Source organism: Salmo salar, chromosome 01 (genome assembly GCF_965601325.2).
Source record: "Salmo salar chromosome 01, fSalSal1, whole genome shotgun sequence".
Lineage (NCBI taxonomy): Eukaryota > Metazoa > Chordata > Actinopteri > Salmoniformes > Salmonidae > Salmo > Salmo salar.
Genome location: NC_138291.1, coordinates 59,843,231 through 59,863,728, shown reverse-complemented (window position 1 = coordinate 59,863,728; position 20,498 = coordinate 59,843,231). Strand labels below are relative to the sequence as shown.

At 43.8% G+C, this 20,498-nt stretch overlaps 1 protein-coding gene across 1 annotated transcript in view; it reads right to left on the bottom strand.

The window, feature by feature from the left end:
* Positions 1–10,128: 10,128 nt before the first annotated feature.
* Positions 10,129–20,498, bottom strand: part of LOC106606289 (F-box/WD repeat-containing protein 4) — a 39,472-nt gene continuing 29,102 nt past the window's right edge. Inside the window, exons 5-7 of the mRNA XM_014202440.3 lie at positions 16,803–16,943; positions 14,744–14,885; positions 10,129–14,676 (exon numbers count right to left, since the gene is read on the bottom strand). Coding sequence (XP_014057915.1) covers positions 14,762–14,885; positions 16,803–16,943 — 265 coding nt within the window. The 3' untranslated portion in view covers positions 10,129–14,676; positions 14,744–14,761. The remainder of the gene's footprint in view (positions 14,677–14,743; positions 14,886–16,802; positions 16,944–20,498) is intronic.

The window sequence follows — 20,498 nt, the reverse complement described above, 5'->3', positions numbered from 1 at the left end:
TGGTTCTAAACTTCTTCCATTTAAGAATAATGGAGGCCCACGGTATAGGCACGGAACACACGGAGACCAGAAAGTCTGTTTCAAAAATTGTCAAAGACTAATTATTTTAACCTAAAGCATTTAATAAAGACATTTACAGTACAATATTATGGGGAATGGGAATGAGAGGGCTACTTACACAGTGTTGGAAAGGGAACACAGCAGTGACTAAATGAGGGTATGAGGCATGAGTTGAGGTGTTCAGAGGCTTGACCAGTGCAGGACAGAATTTTACTGGGAACACAAAAAACAATAACACAAGACACTACACAGTTAGACAAAAGAGCTAAGAATGAGTTAGTCCAAGCAAGAAGTAAAATCTTTGATGTGTAATAATGTGATTGTGTGCGTGTATATGTGATTGACGCTACATACAGTAATGAGAGAAAATTGACAGGGGTACTCACAGTGCTTGGATGTGAGTACCCCAACGTGCCAGTGGATGAGTGGGCACATGAAACGTCATGGCTTCAGTTCATATCAGGAGAAAGTTGACAACGGTAGTGGAGTGGAGTAGTCATCACCTCTTAATCAGGGAACATGAGGGCACTTAGCTAAATACAAATAGCAGATGTATTCCATTACAGCTGCGCCATCGTAGGATTTGACAACGAGCTTCTCTATGAAGTTAAACTCAGACATCTCAAAATTCATCAAGTCGAACGCAGACTGCGCATCTCGCCCACTTGACATATCAAAGTAGCTCAAGAAACGTTCCTGAATAAAGCCCTGATCATCCACATACCTGACCATAACTGACAACTGCAAGCAGACTGGTGGCACCATAGGTCCCAGAGCGGTGGGGCAATTTTTCCCTCCTGAGGCCTGGAGTTTTTCCATGTTAACCTAACTAGGAAAACTCTGGACCCTATAAGGTATGACAGTGATAAATCAGTTGTAAAATGGTTTCATATGGGCTATGATGGGACCAGTTTTTCCTAATCAAGTCACATGGTTTTAAAAAACTCCTGACACTGGGGGGATGAACCCTTTCAAACTGCAGCTACCTTATATTTGTTCATATAAATACAATTTAGACTAGATTAGGAGGCGGATTTCCTCTACCCAGACACATAGACAACAACTGATAGACAACAGAACTCACAGGGCTGAGCTTGCTTTATGAATGTTTGCATCATGCAGGCCTATGCAACTGTAGGCCTTGTAAGAAATGACTCAAATCTGCCATCACTATTATGGTGATTGGTTAATTCCAGGTAATAATATTGGATTAAAAACGTATAGGCAGCCTAGCCAGCTCAATTTTGAATATAATCTAAATTTGATCACATTCACATTTTTTCCTGACACACAAATGGACTATAAATACATAACGCTACCAATTAGTTACCCTGACCAGATGGACAGGGCACATAGGCTGTATGCCTGTATGCAGCCGCTCTTATTAGTAGCCTACAGTTGATCAAACAGAAAAATAGTCTAGTTTTCATCCCATACAGCATGTCAGATTTCTAATAGTGAAACATAACGAAGGATACGTATGTAACCACGGTTATGTGAGCTATATGGATCACTCCAATCCTCTACGGTGCTAGAGGCGCCTCAAAAATGATGTAGAGAAGGTGTATCCTTGCCATGGGGTCTATATATAGGGGCGAAACCCCGCTGTGACACAGGTGTACACAGGAGTAAATCTGTACATCCTCACCTCGGATGTATCCCTCCGCTGCGGAGTGATACCAATATATTGGAGTGATCCATATAGTTCACATAACCGTGGTTACATGCGTAACCTTCGTTATCATCTTTGCTAAATAAATACCGGAGGAAAGTGCAAAGCCTACTTGAGCACACGCAAAAAAAAGTGTGCTGCGTCAACCTCTCTCTTTAATGTAACTTTTAATGGATGATGTGATGGAAGTTATCAAATCATTCTGAATTGTTTTCGACATCCCAGAAAAGAGGTTCAGCATGTAAAGCATCGTAATGTGTAATTACAGGCGGCTTGTTGATAGGCTCCCTGTTAACCTGCAATACATTTGATACCAGTTGGTATTAAACGCCCTCACCTTTTCATCCTTCTTCATGAAACTGATCTCAGGCAGAGGTCGACCCTCACTTTTAATTCGCACCTTTTCCGTGTACCCCAGAGAATGAAAGGGATTCTTCAACATAGAACCCCCATAATGATCTGTGGCACAATCCCAATACAACTCACTAGGTTCATTCTCTGATCCTACATCTATGATTGGATGAACATGTCAGTTCATACCGCAAAAGCTTTGATTGGTTGGAGGATGTCCTCTGGAAGTGGTCATAATTACCATGTATGTCTATGGAAGGGGTGAGGCCTACCAGCCTCCTAGGTTTTGTATTGAAGTCAATGTAGCCAGAGGAGGATGGAAGCTAGCTGTCCTCCGGCCACACCATGGTGCTAGCCCAGACAGTGCTGTTGAAGTTACTATAGACCTTCATTGCAAAACAGTGTATTTTAACCAATTATTTTGTGACATATGAATACATTTAGTATAGTTTTATCTAAAAAGGATAACTTTTTTAATGTTTCACTATTTTTATTTTTATGAAATTTCACTGAGGAGGATGGTCCTCCCCTTCCTCCTCTGAGGAGCCTCCACTGGTGTGTGCCTTTCCAAATCATGTCCAATTAATTGCATTTACCACAGGTGGATTCCAATCAAGTTGTAGAAACATCTCAAGGATGATCAATGGAAACAGGATTTACCTGAGCTCAATTTTGAGTCTCATAGCAAAGGGTCTGAATACTTTTGTAAATGAATATTTTAATTTAAAAAATATATATTTATAAACTCAGCAAAAAAAGAAAGTCCCTTTTTCTGGACCCTGTCTTTGTCACGATTCTCGTAAGGAGAAGCGGACCAAAGTGCAGCGTGTGTCGTTCCACATTTTATTTTCACTGTGAAACTTTACAATACATACACAAATAAACTGAACGAACAAAAACAACAAATCGTGACGCAGAGTAGAAACATACCCTAACTCAGAAATAATCTCCCACAAACCCAGGTGGAAAAAAACCCTACTTAAGTATGATCTCCAATTAGACACAACGAGGACCAGCTGCCTCTAATTGGAGATCATCCCAAATAAAACCCAACATAGAAAAGAACAAAGAACTACAAATCTCAAATGCCCACCCAAATCACACCTTGACCTAACCAAAATAGAGAAACAAAACGTCTCTCTCAGGTCAGGGCGTGACAGTCTTTCAAAGATAATTAGTAGAAATCCAAATAACTTCACAGATCTTCATTGTAAAGGGTTTAAACACTGTTTCCCATGCTTGTTCAATGAAACATAAACAATTAATGAACCTGCATCTGTGGAACGGTCGTTAAGACACTAACCGCTTACAGACGGTAGGCAATTAAGGTCACAGTTATGAAAACTTAGGACACTAAAGAGGCCTTTCTACTGACTCTGAAAAACACCAAAAGAAAGATGCTCAGGGTCCCTGCTCATCTGCGTGAATGTGCCTTAGGAATGCTGCAAGGAGGCATGAGGACTGCAGATATGGCCAGGGCAATAAATTGCAATATCCGTACTGTGAGACGCCTAAGACAGTGCTACAGGGAGACAGGACGGACAGCTGATCGTCCTCGCAGTGGCAGACCATGTGTAACAACACCTGCACAGGATCAGTACATCCGAACATCACACCTGCGGGACAGGTACAGGATGGCAACAACAACTGCCCGAGTTACACCAGGAACGCACAATCCCTCCATCAGTGCTCAGACTGTCCGCAATAGGCTGAGAGAGGCTGGACCGAGGGCTCGTAGGCCTGTTGTAAGGCAGGTCCTCACCAGACATCACCGGCAACAACGTTGCCTATGGGCACAAACCCACCATCGCTGGACTAGACAGGACTGGCAAAAAATGCTCTTCACTGGCAAGTCATGGTTTTGTCTCACCTGGGGTGATGGTCGGATTCGCTTTTATCGTCGAAGGAATGAGTGTTACACCGAGGCCTGTACTCTGGAGCGGGATCGATTTGGAGGTTGAGGGTCCGTCATGGTCTGGTGCAGTGTGTCACAGCATCATCGGACTGAGCTTGTTGTCATTGCAGGCAACCTGCCATACTGCTCGTTCTGTGCGTGATTTCCTGCAAGACAGGAATGTCAGTGTTCTGCCATGGCCAGCGAAGAGCCCGGATCTCAATCCCATTGAGCACGTCTGGGACATGTTGGATCGGAGGGTGAGGGCTAGGGCCATTCCCCCTAGAAATGTTCAGGAACTTGCAGGTGCCTTGGTGGAAGAGTAGGGTAACATCTCACAGCAAGAACGGGCAAATCTGGTGCAGTCCATGAGGAGGAGATGCACTGCAGTACTTAATGCAGCTGGTGGCCACACCAGATACTGACTGTTACTTTTGATTTTGAACCCCCCTTTGTTCAGGGATACATTATTCCATTTCTGTTAGTCACATGTCTGTGGAACTTGTTCAGTTTATGTCTCAGTTGTTGAATCTTGTTATGTTCATACAAATATTTACACATGTTAAGTTTGCTGAAAATAAACACAGTTTAGAGGACGTTTATTTTTTTGCTGAGTTTAATATTTTGCTTTGTCATTATGGGGTATTGTGTGTAGATTGATGAGGGGGAAAAACTATTTCATCAATCAAATGTATTATAAAGCCCTTTTTACATCAGATGTCACAAAGTCCTACACAGAAACCCAGCTTAAAACCCCAGACAGTAAGCAATACAGATGTAGAAGCACGGTGGCTAGGAAAAACTCCCTAGAAAGGCAGAGACCTAGGAAGAAACCTAGAGAAGAACCAGGCTCTGAGGGGTGGCCAGTCCTCTTCTGGCTGTGCCGGGTGGAGATTGTACGAGTACATGTCAATTAAGGACAGATTGTTCTTCAAGATTTTCAAACGTTCATAGATGACCAGCAGGGTCAAATAATAATCACAGTGGTTGTAGAGGGTGCAACAGATCAGTACTGCAGGAGTAAATGTCAGTTGGCTTTTCATTGTCGAGGATTCAGAGGTCGAGACAGCGGGAGAGAGAGAAAGAGAGAGAGACAAAAACAGCAGGTCCAGGACAAGGTAGCACGTCCAGTGAATAGGTCAGGGTTCCATAGCCACAGGCAGAACAGTTGAAACTGGAGCAGCAGCACGACCAGGTGGACTGGGAAAGCCAGGAGTCATCAGGCCAGGTAGTCCTGAGGCATGATCCTAGGGCTCAGGTCCTCCGGGAGGGGAGGGAGAGAGGGAGAGAGAGAATTAGAGGGAGCATACACCAGATATATCAAACTGACCCTCGCCTCCCGGCACATAGACTATTGCAGCATAGATATCCATTTTAGAATAAGGCTGTCACGTAACAAAATGTGTAAAAACTCAAGGGGTCTGAATACTTTCCTAATGCACTGTATTTAGTTGGGCCAACTTTTTGAATGTATAATATTGTATGTTTCTGGTTGTGGTACACTATGGCTTTGTTTAGACAGGCAGCCCAATTCTGATATTTTTTCCACTAATTGGTATTTTGACCAATCACATCAGATCTTTCACATCAGATCTTTTCCAGATTTGATTGTTGAAAATACCAATTAGTGAGCTGTGTCAGACACGGGATGTGTCGGTCAGGGTGTGTGTGTGTGATCAATGAATTCAGCTAATTAAAAGCACATTTTCTCCATTACAAAGTGTACCTGTGTACCAAATGGTACCCAATTCCCTACATAGTGCACTGCTTTTGACCTGGCCCATAGGGAATAGGGTGCCCATTTAATAACACCATAGTGAATTCGAGGGGTAGCCCTGACTAGGACTCAAACGCGTGTCCAGCGACTGACATCCCAATACCTTAGCAGTTACACCGAGAGAATTGGAACCTCTTGATGAGGTTGCTAGGTGTTGGGTTAAGGTCACTACACTCCCTCCTTCCTTCTGAAGAGCACTACCTCCTTCCTTCTTAAGTGTACACGCCTCTCCGATGGCCTTATGGGCGCCCTCCCACCACTGACACGAATAGCGAATTCGGGGGGGGGGGGATTCTTAGCCGTTACGTCAAGGTGTTGGGTAAGTAGTGCTCATATTGTTATACCTTGTTATATTTGTTAATCACTGTTTACACTCTATTCATAAATTACAGTAAATCAATGGTCAATCAAGAGATTTGTTATGTGGATCACTTATTTTTGTGTTAGGTTAATTTTATTGTCACCATTTGTAAACAAATGAAATATTTTGTGGGTACATTTCTGTTTATGGCGGTCCAATAAAAGTTACTACGTTAGAATTTTTACGTCTCGCCCACAGGAGAAGCACCTTCTACCCATAGCTACGGGGAGTAGGGATGTTGTGGGCGCTGCAGCACCCCCTGAAAAAAATGTAGGAAAAAAATAGGCATTTATTACTCCTGTATTGGGTAGGGGGTGTATCAGCAGCCCCTACCCAAAACATCTTCCCTCTGCCATGCTTCCACCATATAGTGCTTTCAAACCCAAGGAGGAGCTGAGTGAAGGCATGAGGAAGTCCAGAAAGCACAGGAGAATGCAAACTACTGCAGTGAAGGGTAAAATGTCCCGTCCACAAACTGCACCTCAGCTTCCCTTGTGGTCCAGCCTTCTGTTTCGGATGCAGTCTCACCTTACTGAGCAAAGGGCCAGATTGATGTCTACGTAAGAGACCTTTTCTGATGTAATAAATTGGTCTCAATACTTGCCTATTTATTTTGTAGCTTATTTATTTTCCACCGATGAATGACTCAAAAACTGTGCGTAACAAAATACAGAAATCTGGCCAGTATGATGCATTTTGAATCATTTTATGTAAATTTGCATCATATTATGTAATTTTGCATCATATGATGTAATTTTCATCATATGGGCCACATTAAAGGTATTTTGAAAGATACATATCTTGAAAACGTGATTGCTGACAGGCAAAACATTTTGGGACTATATCAACAATGGACTAATGAAACAAATACTGTACCAAAAGATAGTTTTCGATGACCAAAAAAATATGTCTTTTTTTTGGTCATCGACTCTATGGACAAATTTCAACTGCACATACATTCTCAATGAAGTAAGCATTATATCACAATAATATAGTAAAAATTGGCATAGTGCAATTCTAGGAACATGATAAAGGCAATACATTAATGTAATATTGTACAAAAAACAAGAAAGCCCTACATGCTTGTTATAGAAATGAGATATGGATCTCTTCCTCTCTTTTCCTCTGTCCCCCCTCTCTTTTTCTTTCCCTCTCTCTTTCCCACCCTTACTCCTTTTCTTTCTCCCGCCCTAGTTCTCTCTCTTTCTCCCTTTCTTTCTCTCTCTCTACCTCCATCCATCTTTCCCTCCCTCTCCTTCTCTCTATCCCTCTCTCTGCGCTTGGTGGTTTCCTTTCCTCAGGGGAAGCCCTTTGAACCTTTCAGCCCAGTTAAAGGGAACAAAAGCAAACAAATCACATTGTTCTTTCAGGAATTTTTCTTGTTCACTGCCTTTCATTGCCTCTTTTTTAGGCACTTCTCTCATTCATATCCCAGAAGTCAATGGTTCCTTACATCCCAGCTTGACAAGTCAGGAGGATACAAGCTAATCCCCTTAATCTGGTTTTTCTCCCGCGCGCAGCCACAGGGAGAGAGGGACCACAGAGAGTAATCCTATAGAGGACACAATAGGATTAGGCTGTGACTCTCAGAGTGACAATCAGGTATCTACTGACTGATCTGCAAAGTAGGGCCGACTTTCTTAAATTTTACTTATTTTGGCGGGGGGGGGGGGGGTTCTTTCTTTGAGGGCTGCTGGAGGTCCCTCTGACAGGCCTGTGTTCCTCAGCCCAGGGACCCGTGGATGACTGACAGGTGATGAGGGTGGAGTTAGAGTTGGGGGTGTGTGGGGTGGATGGAGGGGTTGTATGTGAGTGGGGTGGGGGGGGGTAATGGTTGCCTTTCTTCATTCACATTCTGGTAGAAACAGCGGTAAACACACATGCATACATTCACAATTAACACAATTAGCTCAATCTTGCTGTGTTTCAGCTTTTTGGTCTTCAGCTGAGACAATTTCTCAATCACATAGTTAGACAAATAATACCGAAATGTTCTAAAAAATAAAATACATTTACAATCCCAGTAAGCTAAATTACGCTAAAAAGACGTCTTTAAGACGTCTTTTCCATACGTTGACATCAAGTGGATTTCAGGTGCTGAATGAAAGGTTATAAGACATCTTTTTCCGACGTCGAAAATATGTATTTTCAGAACATTGTAAATACGTATTTTCTGGACGTCGAAGCAATGTCTTATATGGACGTTGAAAATAAGTCTTATGCAGACGTTGAAAATATGTATTATTTTGGTCATCGACTCTATGGACAAATTTCAACTGCACATACATTCTCAATGAAGTAAGCATTATATCACAATAATATAGGAAAGAGGAGACAACTGAAGATTGCAACAGAATATGTATTATTGCTCCTATCTACATTCAAAAGCTTTATAACTGGCAGCGATGATGTTTAAAGTAGTCCAACCTACAGAATAAGCCAACAGACCACTTGAACAACAATAACATTTGCAGTAAAGGACGGTTACAGATTTGTTTATTATCTTGCTATGATTGTGATATGTTGTTGTTGATCTACCTTAGTTGAATGCACTGACTGTCAGTCGCTCTGGATAAGAGTGTCTGCTGAATGACCTAAATGTAAAAACAAACACTCGCAAAGCATGCTATGTATTATTCTAATGAGCTCTGCCCCCAAACAAGTACACATTTGGTCCGTGTGGACCAGGTCCAAATCTGAATGAATCATAGGCTATGTTTCACAAGTTTGAACATCACAAACAATTAGCACAGTAGAGTACTGTACAGTACGGTACAGGACAGTCGAGTTTTATTCAGTAGAATACAGTACGGTACAGTAGTGTTTAATTCAGTATAGTACAGTACATTACACTGTACTCTACTGTACTGTACTCTACTGTCCAAACTTGTGAAACATAGATGTCTATGATTGGTTCAGATTTGGTGCGGTCCAGACCGGACCAAATCTGAACTAATTATAGACATCTATGTTTGTGCCATATAGGCTGGTCCGGACCGGACGTCTGTGGATGTTGAAATCAAGGCTGGTCCAGACTGGAGCAGATCTGAACCAAATATAGACGTCTATGATTAGTTCAGATTTGGTCCGATCCGGACCAAAATTAAACTTCTGTAGACGTTGAAATCAAGGCTCATTTGGGCCCCACCCCCCAAAAACACTAAAAAAAGACAGCTGGTCTGGACAGGATAAAAAAAAGACAGCTGGTCTGGACAGGATAAAAAAAGACAGCTGGTCTGGACAGGATAAAAAAAGACAGCTGGTCTGGACAGGATAAAAAAAGACAGCTGGTCTGGACAGGATAAAAAAGACAGCTGGTCTGGACAGGATACAAAAAGACAGCCGGTCTGGACAGGATAAAAAAAGACAGCTGGTCTGGACGGATAAAAAAGACAGCTGGTCTGGACAGGATAAAAAAAGACAGCCGGTCTGGACAGGATAAAAAAAGACAGCTGGTCTGGACAGGATAAAAAAAGACAGCTGGTCTGGACAGGATAAAAAAAGACAGCTGGTCTGGACAGGATTAAAAAAAGACAGCGCTTGACGGTAATGCTTAGTGGGATATATTTTGATCCAGTTTTCCTCCATTACTTCAGTAAGTGTTTTAGGAAAACATGCATGTCCTTTTTTTCTTTTAAAAGGTGGAAGCTTGTGTGAAAATAAAATGAACTGAGAGATATTTAAGATATTTGCATTGTGCCAATATACAGGTAACTGCCCACCCAAAAAACCACTTGAGTAAATGAGAGATACAAAGTATATTGAAAGCAGGTGCTTCCACAGGTGTGGTTCTTGAGATTATTAAACAATTAACATCCCATAATGCTTAGGGTCATATATAAAAATGCCCAGTTGCCCATTATTTTTGCTACCATGGCTAGAAGAAAAGATTTCAGTGACTTTGAAAGAGGGGTCCCAAAGGAGCATAGTGGTTTAAAGTGGTGTGTGTGTGTGTGTGTGTGTGTCTCAGTCACCAGATCTCAATTGATTCTGGAGCGGAAGCTGAGACGGCGTTTTCCACCACAATCAACAAAACACAAAATGATGGAATTTATCAAAATGATGTAGTCCCAGACACGTGCCCTATTAAGATACTTTATGTTGGCGGTTCCTTTATTTTTGGCAGTTAACTGTATTTTGTCTGCAACCACTGTAAGAATAACACAAGTTAGAGTGAATTGTGGAAATGGTGGCAGATGTGAGTGGTAGTGGCAGTCTGGTAGTGGTGTCTTGCATGCATTTACTTTTATCATCTGTAGATGGCAGCATTGGTACAAGAATTCAAAGCTCCAGCACCTTTTGGCACATAACTGCACACTGGTAAATCAGTGTAAAAACCTGCCAGCTCATTTATAACACAGTTCAACCACCTCCCCAAAACCAATCTCAACCCTTGTATGATGCTCTGATGCTCAGCCCAGCATCGCTCTGATATCTGATCCTCTCCATAGTTGTACCACAGCCCACTGAGCCCACGGAAACAAGGCTCACCTCCACTGAAAGGGAAGCCCTTCCTTCCATTCAAGTCCAATGAACTTGGCCAAAGAAAACACTGTGATTCTTCACATGTTCTCATGTTACTCTGCTAGTCTTGCTAAGTGCTAAGGGTAAATTACAGGTTATCCATTGTGAGAGAAAACAAAGTCAAAGGATGGTGGATTGCTCTGAGACAGGTGCCAGTGGGTTACCCTGTTGATCTAGTGTGAACAGTAAAAGTAGTGGTACGGAAATTACAATTCTAATTGGCCAAATCATATTGTGTTGAAAACAGTTAACCATTATTCCTTCACACGCACACGGCCTGGTTTGTTCTATCAGCTGTCATCTGCTAACACGTTTTGGCATAAAGCTAATGCATTTTAGTGCAAGTCATGCTCCACTGCAAGGTAGTGGCAGTACCAGACACCTTTATTTCCTCATCCATCATCTGCATGATCCAAGTGTGTGTGATTTACGTCTTAAACCAGGTCGCCACTAACCCAGACGCACCCTGATGCTCTTCACGTGGTTCCCTCAGCTAAATATACCCTGTGTGTCTCAGCTGGCTGTGTTTCAGTTGAGGTCACGATGGTTTGCCCTCTTCACACTTGCTACATGCCAGATTTAGCCGCTGACTCTTCATTTAGAGATCCAGATAAACAAACAAAAAGCCACCAATGCCAGAACATTTGGCTAAATCTAATAGACCTGACATGACAAGAACAAGCCATTGATTTCATCATTTATGTCTGCATGTCTGACACGGGAATCATATTAATGATGTAACCGAGTTAATGTCACAAAAATGAAGGCATTGTGGCAGAGAGGGTGAGGTGAAATCCTTTGTCCCCCTGCTAAGCTCCCATCACCTGTGTGACAGAGAGGTTTGTACAGGTGCCCTCTGCACCCCCTCCTTCTTCCTCATCCGTTCCCTCCAAACTGACACTACTGAGGGAGAGGGGCAGGTACAGGCAAGGCCCACATCACTCACTCCTGGGTCTGTGAGACCATGGTGTGTGCAAGTGTTGCTAGGTGAGTGTGGTGTGTGTATGGGTGTGAGTGGGCTCTTTAGGTGTGACGAGGGGCACCACAAATACCCTTCTTGCAACCCTCAACCCAGCCCCCCCTCCACCACTTCTGTCCCAAATGGAAGTCTTAATTTCAGCCTTTTCCTGAGAGGGGGTTAGTTGGGTGGTGGGGTTGTGTGAGTCACTGTGTTGACCTTGTGACAGAACCTCAGACAACAGCACTGCATCGTTGGTACCAAGTAGTGTGGCCTGACGACACTTCAGTCTGTGGCATCCTCAGTGTGTGCGTGTGTGATTCCTCACACCTGCAAGGCCAGGCATTTCATACCAAGCCACACAGTAGGTGAAGGACGGCGTTCTACACAATCAAATCATCATCAGTGCACAACCTGTATTTCAGTCGACTGCGTTACAGATAACAAAATACTGGCCACACGACTGAACAGCTTCTGTGGGGCCCCTCCCTGGGTCCATATGATTAATTCAACTCTGCAGTCCTTGGGGGCCACATCTCCTGCATGGTTGTGCAATGTCTTTACGCAGCGTGGCCATTCCTCTTATCTGCTACCGTAATATTAGCTAATGGAATATAATCTAATATATGCCATTAATGGCAAGCAAGGAGGGTCTCCGGGAATTCACAATGGAACCAAATGCACACACACCACAACCCCCAAACCACCCTCCCTCACAACCCCAAGCACAACATAGAATAAACTCCCAACTATCTCTCCCCACTGACCAAATGAATCCGAAGAAAACGTCGAAATGAGACCCATTTATATCTACAATGTATGACGCACCGCCAGGTGTAAGTGGGGTTTGGATATGCGTCTAGAACTTTGAGATGCTAGACGTGAGTATATTTTATCTTTGTCCGTCAAATGATCCTCACATTATAACATGTGGATTTTCAAAGGTTAAACACTTCAATCCTGACTGACTGCAGGTGTTGAGGTCAAATGAATGGAAACCCAAACACTGTTTTCCTATGTTACTGTCAGTGGCTAATATGGTTTTATCCCCTCAAAGCATCCGACAGAGCCCATAGTCACTCAAAGTGTGAGGTGGAAACACCTCCCTGTGTGTTCTTCAATGGAAGCGTTATCTAGGCTTTATCGTGTGTGTGTGTGTGTGTGTGTGTGTGTGTGTGTGTGTGTGTGTGTGTGTGTGTGTGTGTGTGTGTGTGTGTGTGAGAGAGAGACAGAGAGAGAGCCTCCAGGCCACTGGATTAGTCCTGTAACAACATGTTCTTGCATGCCCTCTAGTCCAGGATCTGTTGCCCTGGCAGAGGTTTCCATGTTGGTTTCAGGGCGTAGTATCCGCATATACAGTACCAGTCAAAAGTTTGGACACACCTACTCATTCCAGGGTTTTTTCCTTATTTTTACATCGTAGAATAATAGTGAAGACATCAAAACTATGAAACAACACATATGGAATCATGTAATAACCAAAAAAGTGTTAAAACAAATCAAAATATATTTCATATTTGAGATTCTTCAAAGTAGCCACCCTTTGCCTTGATGACAGCTTTGCACACTCTTGGCATTCTCTCAACCAGCTTCATGAGGTAGTCACCTGGAATGCATTTCAATTAACAGGTGTGCCTTGTTAAAAGTTAACTTGTGGAATTTCTTTCATTCTTAATGTGTTTGAGCCAATCAGTTGTGTTGTGACTAGATAGGGCTATCTTCTGTATACCACCCCTATTTGGTAAAAGACCAAGTCCATATTATGGCAAGAACAGCTCAAATAGGAGGTGTGATGGTGTCGGGGCGGCAGGTAGCCTAGTGGTTAGAGCGTTGGGCCAGTAACTGAAAGGTTGCTAGATCGAATCCCCGAGCTGACAAAGTAAAAATCTGTCGTTCTACCCCTGAACAAGGCAGTTAACCCACTGTTCTTAGGCCGTCATTGAAAATAAGAATTTGTTCTTAACTGACTTGCCTAGTTAAATTAAATAAGTGAAGAAAAATGACAGCCCATCATTACTTTAAGACATGAAGGTCAGTTAATATGGAACATTTCAAGAACGTTGAATGTTTCTTCAAGTGCAGTCACAAAAACAATCAAGCGCTATGATGAAACTGGCTCTCATGAAGACCCAGAGTTACCTCTGCTGCAGAGGATAAGTTCATTAGTGTTACCAGCCTCAGAAATTTCAGCCCAAATAAATGCTTCACAGAGTTCAAATAACAGACACATCTCAACATCAACTGTTCAGAGGAGACTGTGTGAATCAGGCCTTCATGGTTGAACTGCTGCAAAGAAACCACTACTAAAGGACACCAATAATAAGAAGAGACTTGCGTGGGCCAAGAAACACGAGCAATGGACATTAGACTGGTGGAAATCTGTCCTTTGGTCTGATGAGTCCAAATTTGAGATTTTTGGTTCCAACCACCGTGTCTTTGTGAGATGCTGCAGAGGATAAGTTCATTAGTGTTACCAGCCTCAGAAATTTCAGCCCAAATAAATGCTTCACAGAGTTCAAATAACAGACACATCTCAACATCAACTGTTCAGAGGAGACTGTGTGAATCAGGCCTTCATGGTTGAACTGCTGCAAAGAAACCACTACTAAAGGACACCAATAATAAGAAGAGACTTGCGTGGGCCAAGAAACACGAGCAATGGACATTAGACTGGTGGAAATCTGTCCTTTGGTCTGATGAGTCCAAATTTGAGATTTTTGGTTCCAACCACCGTGTCTTTGTGAGATGCAGAGTAGGTGAACAGATGATCTCCGCATGTGTGGTTCCCACCGTAAAGCATGGAGGAGGTGGTGTGATGGTGTGGGGGTGCTTTGCTGGTGACACTGTCTGTGATTTTTTTTAAATTCAAGGCACACTTAACCAGCATGGCTACCGCAGCATTCTGCAACAACACAACATCCCAGCAGGTTAGTGGGACAATCATTTGTTTGTCAACAGGACAATGACCCCAAACACACCTCCAGGCTGTGTAAGGGCTATTTGACCAAGAAGAAGAGTGACGGAGTGCGGCATCTGATGACCACACTGGGCTGCTCACAGCAGAGGATGACTGCAACATCTGTGGCAAGGAAAACAACAGTCATAAATGGCCGTCACCCACACAAATGGATTTTACACACACATACCTCTACGCAGCGGGTCTGTCACTTATCCCACATCCGTAGGACGCCGTAGTAGGAGGAGCCACTGGCAATCATGTGATTCCCATCCGTCTGGATGCAGTAGAGGGCACTGTCGTGAGGCTCCTCCCACTCAATGACACACTTCCTGTTGGACGGGAGGATGATTGTGAAAAAGTAGACATCTGTTTCATTTGAAATACTATGAATTGCAGGAGGTGAAATAGTCCAGAATGACAGCGTTACAGCATTCATTCGTTCAACTTACTTTGATGACCTAGGCGAGGACCACTACTTCACAGTGCAGAATGTGACTGGATTTTGGAGAGTGCACTTTGAAGAATTTTAAGAATGCAAATGTGTGTGTGCATGTTTTGAGTAAGTTAGATTGTGTATGTTGGTGTGTTTTGAGTAGGGTGTATGTTGTGAGGTTTGTGTGTGAGTTTTCTGAGGATGCTGAAATTTCATCTGTTGTTTACGGAAAGGCGCTGGGGTGTTGGGAGTGCTGGCTGGGCTTGCGGTGGGGAAGGAGGTGGTGGTAGGGGAAATATTTTAGGAGTTCTGCCAATGGAGATCGATCATCCATTAGAGCCTCATCAATAAGTGATGCACAGGGACCGGGAGCAGACAGCAGGGCAACAGAGGCGTCTGGAGTCACTCTCACACACAAACACACACAGGCACACACTGTTTCTTCGTCCTAATTTTAGCAATCCAATGAGCGCGAGGTCAATTCACTGTCATTGGGTCCTAAAGTGTTGAGAGACACCAGATATATCCACATATAGCCCTGATTCGACGAGACTCAAAGGAGTGTCCCTATCACCAGACTACTTTACCTGGCTTGGCAACTGAGGTTAAAGTCAAGCAAGTAACTTACTATTGTGTGTCTCTGAGAGAGTTTGAGCTATGTAGGTTTCTTGGAGTGTGTTTTTCTGGGACAATGTGAGTCAAGAGTGCATGAGGTAGACAAGGCCAATTGGGCTGACTCCTCTTTCTCTCTCGTTTTCCCCCTCTCTGCCAAACCTATAGCCGACGTGGTGAGAATGCAGCAGAGTTTGTAGAGAGAATGCATACACACTCTGACCATCTCACCCAGAGAATGTCACAACCACGACACAAAAACAGACATCTCTACATAAAACTAAATAAAACAATACCACATCTAATGAGAAATATATTTGCCATGACCCAATTCCCCCCAAAAACATACTATAAATATACATTTAAAAAAAAACATACTATACAACACAACATTAACACATTACAAGAGACAGGTGCTTCACAACACCAAGACAACAATGTATATCAGACAGAGAATGAACTGTGTGTGTGTGTTGCTGTCCGCTGGTCAGATACCCTCCAGGCATCTGCAAAACTCAAAGTCCGGCTTTCAGCGGGAACCCAACGTCCAGACACCCCGCGCCTCCTCACTGTCCCAGGGAGCCTCCTGGGGGTGCTGTGTGTGTGAATTATTGATGTCTAAAGAGGGACCCCCAGCCCAACCCTCCACTCCAACTCCCCAGAGCTAGCTGACAATCAGCTTTTATTTGTGTTACTTGACTGGACCCCTCCCCACAAAACCACCTCACACACATACACGCACACCACCCAAATCAAATGGCCCCGTCTCCTTTGATAGCAGGACCTGGTTTGTTGTGGAAATCTGCAAAGCTCCGCATCAATACGGGCACCGCCCAGAGCGGACTGGTTAGGGACATACTGCGCTCTTTCTCTTTGGAAGATGGAGGGGAGGGAGAATGACTAGACTGTGTTGCTAGTGCTCTTATGTGTGCTGTGCTGACTCATAGCACGTGTATTGAAGTGTATGATGTAGCCGTGACGTTATTCTCGTTTTGGCACGGCTCAGAACGCTTCCTTGCCAATCATAATGCTTGGCCGGAATGAACAGTTTTCTAATGGATATTGCTGCATGTGCTATATTGGTGGCGGTACATTTTGCCATACAATATTTGCCATAGTACATTGACAATTTATACATACGTGAATACGAAGAGAAAAAAAAGTATTGATTGACAGCTTGCTTGATGGACGGACAGCATACCTGGGGCTGAGGCGGAGGTCCCAAGAGCGGATATAGGTGTCGTAGCCACAGGTGAGCTGCTGGAAGGGCGACTCATATACTATATCCAACACACCTGCATCCCGCTGGAACTCTGAACCTAGACAACACAGCAACTCACACCTGAGAGACAGCGAGAGGGAGGAGGGAGAAATAGAGAGAAAGTTGGAAAAAGAAGAAAGATGAAGACAGAGACAGTTCAGTTCTGCACCTAAGATCACAGACATGTTACATGTACACACTACCCTCTGTATCAATAAATGCCTGCTGGCTACTGGCTACTGGCTACTTTACGTTGAATACAGGAGGTCCTTAGTGCTTCAAATGAGGATGTACAGTGTTCACTTACACCCATAAGCAACCACGAATAATCAATGGAGTCCCTACTAGGTATAACTCATCTTATCTTAAAGTGAGAGGAAGACAACACACTTTTGTCACCGGTCTAAGTCTTTCTTGGAGTTGATCCTTGATTCACCCCTAAGCTCTCTGTGTATATCTTCATATTCCCACAGACAGCCCTCTCTCTCCATCTCTATATTCCCAATCCCACCGGCTCCAGACCACCCAGAGGACATCAAAGTCAACACCTCTCTATCTGGGAGAGGGCTCTGAGGCCGATTACAGGGATCCTCCCACGCTACGACACTGTGCGGGATGGAGGTGTGTGTGTGTGTGAGAGAGAGAGAGAGAGAGAGAGAGAGAGAGAGAGAGAGAGAGAGAGAGAGAGAGAGAGAGAGAGAGAGAGAGAGAGAGAGAGAGAGAGAGAGAGAGAAAAAATGGCGTGGTGTGTAAAAAATATATATTTGTGTGTATGGGTACACAAAGGATGTGTATGGGTGGGTGTGTGTATGAGCAGTACCATGCTCTTGTGATCACAGTCCTCTGTTGGCTGCCCCTTCAGCGGCTCTGATTATTGGAGAATAACTTGCCCTCCGCAGTGCGGATTATTGCAGAATAACTGTCTCTTTGTTGCTGTTTAATTCCTCCATGACCGTGACTGTGTGCGAATCGCAGACCTTTGATACCTGCTCCCTAGCAACCATTTAAAGGTGCCCGCTGGCCCTGGTGACCGCACTCCCTCCCCCTCCTCGCTCGTGCCCCCACTGCCCCAAACACCAGGGGCAGACTGGTAATCCGCCAGCCTCACCCCAGGGGGCCATCTTATTGGACGAGGGCTTTCCTCACGGGGCGTCTTATTGGATGAGAGCTTTCTCAGCCCTGGGGTCTAAGCCTGGCCAATGGGGAGTCTGTGATGAGGCTCTCTCTCTGGGCTATGTGTCTGTGTGGGGTACCGACCTCTCATTTTCTTTTTACTGCTAAAACCCAGGGCTTAATGCATGCCGGACAAAGAACACCTATACCACTCAAGCCACACGTGAATAATTGACTCATAACTCAAATGTGTCTTATAAAGAGCCCCCTACATCACTCAACCCACAAGGATATAGGCCATTCAATTCATAGCCTGAATACAACATCTCACAGACACAATTGAGCTGATTGCACTGAAGGTCTTCGTGGCCCTCTGAAACATCAAACACCAAGGTGAGATGATAAAAACCCAAATCCATGAAAGCGCTCTTCACATCTGCGTCAATATATTAAAGCCTGTAATAGCACTGTGCGATGGATGGCGAGCAAGCAAAACGGGATTCTCAAATTGTTAGGTCACCACTTTTATGAGCCTAGGAAAGATTACAGGACGGAGCATAGCCATATAATCTGTCAGAATGACTGTATCTGCAAGTGGGGCTGCCGCTTGCCTTTGAGCTGCGGCTTGATTGTGTGATCTGACCATCTCATGTCTGGGTCCACACCGTCACATACCTGAGTCTGGCCCAAAGCATGCCTGAGTGGAAAGTCACATGGTTGAGTCTATAAAATAATACTGACGAGACATTAACGTCACATAACAGAGTCAGTCCATGAAATGAGTGCCTTTTGTGTCCCTTTACATACAGTACCAGTCAAAGGTTTGGACACACCTTCTCATTCAAGGGTTTTTCTTTCTTTTTACTATTTTATACATTATAGAATAATAGTGAAGACATTAAAACTATGAAAAAACACATATGGAATCATGTACAGTAGTAACCAAAAAAGTATTTCTATTTTTGATTCTTCAAAGTAGCCACCCTTTGCCTTGGGACTCCCGAGTGGCGCAGCGGTCTAAGGCACTGCATCTCAGTGCAAGAGGTGTAACTACAGTCCCTGGTTTGAATCCAGGTTGTATCACATCTGGCCGTGATTGGGAGTCCCATAGAGCGGCGCACAATCGGTCCAGCGTCGTCAGGGTTTGGCTGGAGTAGGCCGTCATTGTAAATAAGAATTTTTCTTAACTGTTAAATAAAGGTAGTTAAATAAAGGTTAAAAAATATGTAATGAAAGCTTTGCACACTCTTCGCATTCTCTCAACCAGCTTCATGAGAAATGCTTTTCCAACAGTCTTGAAGGAGTTCCCACATATGCTGAGCATTTGTAGGCTGCTTTTCCTTCACTCTGCGGTCCAACTCATCCCAGACCATCTCAATTGGGTTGAGGTCGGATGATTGTGGATGCCAGGTCATCTGATGCAGCACTCCATCCCTCTCCTTGGTTAAATATCACTTACACAGCCTAGAGGTGTGTTTTTGGTCCTTGTCCTGTTGAAAAACAAATGATAATCCCACTAAGCGCAAAACATATGGGATTGCGTATTGCTGCAGAATGCTGTGGTAGCCATGCTGGTTAAGTGTGCCTTGAATTCTAAATAAATCACCAACAGTGTCACCAGCAAAGCACCCCTACCACATCACACCTCCTCCATGCTTCATGGTGGAAACCACACATGCAGAGATCATCCGTTCACCTACTCTGCATCTCACAAAGACACGGCGGTTGGAACCAAAAATCTCAAATTTGGACTCATCAGACGAAAAGACAGATTTCCACCAGTCTAATGTCCATTGCTCACGTTTATTGACCAAGGCAAGTCTCTTTTTCTTATTGGTGTCCTTTAGTAGTGGTTTCTTTGCAGCAATTTCAACACAGAGGCCTTTGCAGCAGGCAACTGTGTTCTTGGCGACCTTCAATGCTTCAGTAACTTTTTGGTACCCTTCCCCAGATCTGTGCCTCGACACAATCCTGTCTCGGAGTTCTACGGACAATTCCTTTGACCTCATGGCTTGGCTGTTGCTCTGACATGCACTGTCAACTATGGGACCTTATATAGACAGGTGTGTGCCTTTCCAAATCATGTCCAATCAATTTAATTTACCACAGGTGGACTGAAATCAAGTTGTTGAAACATCTCAAGGATGATCAATGGAAACAGGATGCACCTGAGCTCAATTTCGAGTCTAATAGCAAAGGGTCTGAATACTTATGTAAATAAGGTATTTCTGTTTTTTATTTTGAATAAATTTGCACCCCAAAAAAATTTCATCGCTTTGTCATTATGGGCTATTGTGTGTAGATGAGGGACACTTTTTTTAAAATCAATTTTAGAATAAGGCTGTAACGCAACAAAATGTGGAAAAGAGGAAGGGGTCTGATTATATGTAATTACACTCCGGCCCCCCAACCATCCCCCGACCATCTGCTCATCTGGTTGATGATCCCTGCCCTAGACCCACTACAATTTGCATACCAGCCCAATAGATCCACGGACGATAGTCATTGCACTGCACACTGCTC